Here is a 5,245-nt window from a genome sequence, read left to right as displayed (position 1 = left end):
GAGAGAGAGAGGGAGAGAAGAGAAGAGGGAGAGAAGAGAGAGGGAGAGGAGAGGGAGAGAGAAGAGGGAGAGAGAGAGGGAGAGGAGAGACAGAGGGAGAGAAGAGAGAGAGAGGGAGAGAAGAGAGAGAGGGAGAGAAGAGAGAGAGAGAGAGGGAGAGGGAGGGGAAGAGCTTGTAAAGCTAATGCCAAGATGGCGGGCCAGATAATTGTTTCCCTTTTTCTGTGAGAGAGAGAGAGAGACTTATTTCTGTTGTTCGTTCCAACCTTAACACGACCAGGAGTTGTGTTTGTGTGTGTGTGTGTGTTCCCCCCCCACCGGGGGTCTCTTACCCGTCTTTTCTTTAATCTCACACAAAACACTGAAGAGAGCCGGTTTCATTCTGTGACAGTTCAGAGCATGTTTCCTGTTACAGAGAGAGAGGAGAGAGGGAAAGGGAAGGGGGGGAAACAAAACTCACATCAACAAAGGGCTCCCAGAGCAAATGTGTTTCTTCTTAACAGAGAAATATAAGAGGGAGGTGGAAAAATAAACTTTAAAACAGAAGGGGAAAACATATTTAAAGATCAAAACACCCTTCCTTTCCGACTTACAGGCGAGATTTAGAAATAAAGGGTTTGAAATAAAGGATTAATTAATTTTTTTTATTAAAAAAGGCAAGAAAAAGTGACCAACTTGGCTTGAGCCTCGTCCAGGCTCTGGTCGGTGATGGTCATGATCTGGTGGAGGATGTCCCCGATGTCTTGTTTCCTGCTCTCCCCGTTGTCCGTGGGGTTTTCGTGAAGGTGCCCGGCTCCGAGGAGAGGGGCCAAGCCGCTCTGGATGGGGTGCCCGGGGCCGGGAGCCCCGGAGCCAGCCCCAGTCCCAGTCCCGGTCCCGGTCCCGGTCCCGGTCCCGGTCCCAGCTCCAGCCCCGGTCCCGGCTCCGGCTCCCCGCGGCTGCAGCAGCCGCGTTTCCTCATCCATCCTCCTTCCTAACACCGGGAACACGGGCACGGACAGATCCAGCGCCTCTGCTTTCCCTTCAGCAAGACCAGCGGCGTGAAAATGAGGAGGAGGAGGAAGGGGAAGGGGAAGGGGAAGAGGGGGGGATAACAAAACACTAACACACACACAGAGAGAGAGAGAGAAATCCCAGTAAGACTCTGTGTGTGTAACACAGAGGAGAGAGAGAGACACACACTCAGAAAAATCCCAACAAGACTGTGTGTTGTGTGTGTGCAACACAGAGGAGAGAGAGAGAGAGAGAGAAATCCCAACAAGACTCTGTGTTGTGTGTGTGTGTGTGCAACAGAGGAGGGGACAGAGAGAGAGAGAAATCCCAGGAAGACTGTGTGTGTGTGTAACACAGAGGAGAGAGAGAGAGAGAGACACACACAGAAAAAAAAATCCCAACAAGACTGTGTGTGTGTGTGCAACAGAGGAGGGGACAGAGAGAGAGAGAAATCCCAGGAAGACTGTGTGTGTGCAACACAGAGGAGAGAGAGAGACACACACTCAGAAAAAAAATCCCAACAAGACTCTGTAAGTGTGTGTGCAACAGAGAGGAGAGAGACACACACAGAGAGAAAAATCCCAACAAGACTCTGTGAGTGTAATAGAGGAGGGGAAAGAGAGAGAGACACACAGAAAAATCCCAACAAGACTCTGTAAGTGTGTGTAATAGAGGAGGGGAAAGAGAGAGAGAGAGACACACACACACAGAGAAAAATCCTAGTAAGACTGTGTGTGCAACAGAGAGGAGAGAGACACACACACAGAGAAAAATCCTAGTAAGACTGTGTGTGCAACAGAGAGGAGAGAGACACACACACACAGAAAAATCCCAGTAAGACTGTGTGTGCAACAGAGAGGAGAGAGACACACACAGAGAGAAAAATCCCAACAAGACTCTGTGAGTGTAATAGAGGAGGGGAAAGAGAGAGAGACACACACACAGAGAAAAATCCCAGTAAGACTGTGTGTGTGTGTGTGTGCAACAGAGGGGAGAGAGACACACACAGAGAAAAATCCCAACAAGACTGTATGAGTGTAATAGAGGAGGGGAAAGAGAGAGAGAGACACACACACAGAGAAAAATCCCAGTAAGACTCTGTGTGTGTGTGTGTGTGTGTGTAATAGAGGAGGGGAAAGAGAGAGAGAGACACACACAACAAAATCCCAGTAAGACTCTGTGTGTGTGTGTGTGTGTGTGTAATAGAGGAGGGGAAAGAGAGAGAGAGACACACACAACAAAATCCCAGTAAGACTGTATGTGTGTGTGTGTAATAGAGGAGGGGAAAGAGAGAAAGAGACACACACACACAGAAAAATCCCAACAAGACTCTGTGTGTGTGTGTATGTAATAGAGGAGGGGAAACAGAGAGAGACACACACACAGAAAAATTCCAGTAAGACTGTTTGTGTGTGTGCAACAGAGGGGAGAGAGAGAGAGACACACACACACACACAGAAAAACCCCAACAAGACTTGTGTGTGTGTGTGTGTGTAATAGAGGAGGGGAAAGAGAGAGAGGGAGAGAGAGAGGAACAGGGGAGGGGAAAACAGAGAGAGAGAGAGAAAAAAGGTGGTGGAAAGGGGAGGGAAAAGAAAGTGTTCAATTCCACCCCAAATATCTTCACTTTTCCTCTTGGCCTTCCGTGCGGTGTTTTGTGTGTGAGTGTGTGTGTGCGTTTCTCCCAACCCCTTCCCCAGGTTCAGCAGGGTTGGGGAGGAGATTGGGTGGTGGTACAGGTGGAAGGGGCTGTTGTTGCTGGATTTCCTGTCCATAGCACAGAAACCAGAGGCTGGGCCGACTCCAGAGCAGGCGAAACACAAAAGTACTCCAGCTCACCAAGCCAGAGCGCTGCCACAGCCGCTTACTTTGTAATGCAGATGGGATTGAGAGAGAGAGAGAGAGAGAGACAGGCAGGGGGGATGGGATTCTTAAAGGCACACTCTTCCCCCAAAGCAAATAGCCCTTCCTCGTTCTGTCTCTCACTTGACCGCGTTAATGCAGTGGGCTTCAGCGGTGCACAAGAGGGGAGGGTCTGGAGGGTGTGGTGCTGGAAAAGCACAGCAGGTCAGGCAGCATCCGAGGAGCAGGAGAGTCGACGTTTCGGACGTTCCCGATGAAGACCTTACGCCCGAAACATCGACTCTCCTGCTCCTCGGATGCTGCCTGACCGGCTGTGCTTTTCCAGCGCCCCACTTTCTGACGTTTGAGGTCAGGGTCAGTGGGCAGTAGGGCGCTGATTCGATTTGAGTTATTATTGTTACGCGTACCGAAGTGCAGTGAAAAGTTTTGCTTTTGCGTGGCAGAACAGACCATACCAAGGGTGACAGCAAAGAGCGAGCAGTACAAAGCTACAGCCACAGAGAAGGTGCGCAGACAGCAACATCAACATTGGATTTAAAATTTGAGCGCTCCGTGCAGACGTACAATAACAGCGGGGAAGAAGCTGTTCTTGAACCTGAAAGTGCACATGTTTAAGCTTTCGGGTCTTCTGCCTGATGGAAGAGATTATATCCGGGTTGGGAGGAGTCTAGGACATTGGCTGCCTTTCCCAGGTTAGCGAGAGGTGTGAAAGGAGACAATCGATGGAAGGTTAGTTGCGTGGCGGACTGGGCTGTGTCCACAGCTCTCCTGGGCAGAACCATATCAATTGGTAGTTGCATCCACACGGAACGCTTTGTGTGTCAAAGTCAGGTGGATTGGCCTTGCTAAATTGCCCACAGAGTTAGGGGAAATGGGGTCTGAGTGGGTTACTCTTCAGAGGGTCGGTGTTGACTTGATTAGATTAGATTCCCTACAGTGTGGAAACAGGCCCAACCAGTCCACACCGACCCTCCGAAGAGTAACCCACCTAGTCCTTACCTCCTCTGACTAATGCACCTAACACTGTGGGCAATTCGACACGGCCAATTCACCCTGACCTGCACATCTTTGGACCGTGGGGGGAAACCGGAGCACCCACACAGACAGTTGCCCGAGGTGGGAATCGAACCTGGGTCCCTGGCGCTGTGAGGCAGCAGTGCTAACCACCGTGCCACCCGGATTGTTGGGCCGAAGGGCCTGTTTCCACACAGTAGGGAATCTAAAAAGAAATCTAATCGAAAGGTGGTGAGGGGGCCTTATGGTCATGCTGAATTTCTTTAGCCAGCTGAGGAGGTAGAGGGATAGTTGTGGATTCGTGCCCATCGCATCAGCGTCAGTGGTCCAGGGACAGATGGCAGTGTTGTCGTCAGAAGACAGCTATCCACCACCCGTCCTTTTGAGAGGCAGGGAGAGGGCAACGGGCAATAGAGGATGGGCCCAGCCAGCAATGCCCTCCTCTCAGCAGCGAACAGAAACAAAACTGGGGCAAAAGGGGCTCTGGAAGAGAGGCAGGATGGGTGGTGGGGGCGGTACCAAAGACCCAATCTGTTGGCCATCATTTTGACGAGGGAGGCTGCCGAGGTTAACCGGCCTAGTGTTGGCCTGGCTGGAGGTGCAAAATATGGAAGGATGGGGGCGGAGCTCAAGTGACAGATTGGCTCCGGCTGCAGGAGTCGGGGGTGCGGAGCGATGGGAAACCACCACCGAAGGACGGGCCCTACGGGTGTGAGATCGGACTGGTTAGCCCATTGCCAGAAATCTAGGAGCCCTGAAGATAAGAGGGGAACACCGACTGGATACACCCGCTGGTGTGTGGAGTGACGTGGTCAGGAACCGGCCAACAGGGGAGTGTGATGGAATACTCCCCACTTGCCCTGGATGGGGGTGGGGGGCAGCCCCAACAACACTCGAGAAGCTCGACACCATCCAGGACCAAGCAGCCCCCGCTTGGTTGGCACCACACCCACAAGCATCCCCTCCCCTCCCCCCACCGACGCTCAGTAGCAGCAGGGTGTACCATCTACGAGACACACTGCAGGAATTCACCAAAGACCCTCAGGCAGCACCTTCCAAACTCACAACCACTTCCGTCCGGAAGGACAAGGGGAGCAGATACACGGGAACACCCTCCTGCAAGTTCCCCTCCGAGCCCCTCACCGTCCCGACCTGGAAATACATCGGCCGTTCCTTCATTGTCGCTGGGACAGAATCCTGGAATTCCCCCCCCTCCCTCAGGGCCACTGAGGGTCAACCCACAGCAGGTGGGCAGCAGCGCTTCAAGAAGGCAGCTCACCCCCCACCTTCTCAAGGGGAGGCAACTAGGGACTGGCGAAAAATGCTGGGCCCGGCCCCACATCCCAAGAGTGAATAGGCAGGAATACCGGTGGGG

General features: G+C 52.5%; 1 protein-coding gene across 1 annotated transcript; it reads right to left on the bottom strand.

The window, feature by feature from the left end:
• Window positions 1–241: 241 nt before the first annotated feature.
• On the bottom strand, window positions 242–1,830 carry LOC122548180 (pre-B-cell leukemia transcription factor 2-like). The gene is made up of 3 exons (XM_043686728.1): window positions 1,805–1,830; window positions 676–1,185; window positions 242–406 (listed from the first exon to the last, which is right to left on the bottom strand). The coding sequence occupies exons 2-3, from the start codon at window positions 963–965 to the stop codon at window positions 268–270; spliced, it is 429 nt and encodes a 142-aa protein (XP_043542663.1). The 5' UTR covers window positions 966–1,185; window positions 1,805–1,830; the 3' UTR covers window positions 242–267.
• Window positions 1,831–5,245: the final 3,415 nt, after the last annotated feature.

This window comes from Chiloscyllium plagiosum, unplaced genomic scaffold (assembly GCF_004010195.1).
Source record: "Chiloscyllium plagiosum isolate BGI_BamShark_2017 unplaced genomic scaffold, ASM401019v2 scaf_14716, whole genome shotgun sequence".
Lineage (NCBI taxonomy): Eukaryota > Metazoa > Chordata > Chondrichthyes > Orectolobiformes > Hemiscylliidae > Chiloscyllium > Chiloscyllium plagiosum.
This window is presented reverse-complemented; position numbering and strand designations above follow the sequence as displayed.

Excerpts from the sequence above, each read along its gene's own strand:
- LOC122548180 (XM_043686728.1), bottom strand. The coding sequence starts at position 965 with ATGGATGAGGAAACGCGGCTGCTGCAGCCGCGGGGAGCCGGAGCCGGG. Across the intron at positions 407-675 it reads CTGGACGAGGCTCAAGCCAA|GAAACATGCTCTGAACTGTC; the intron begins GTTGGTCACTTT and ends TCTCTGTAACAG.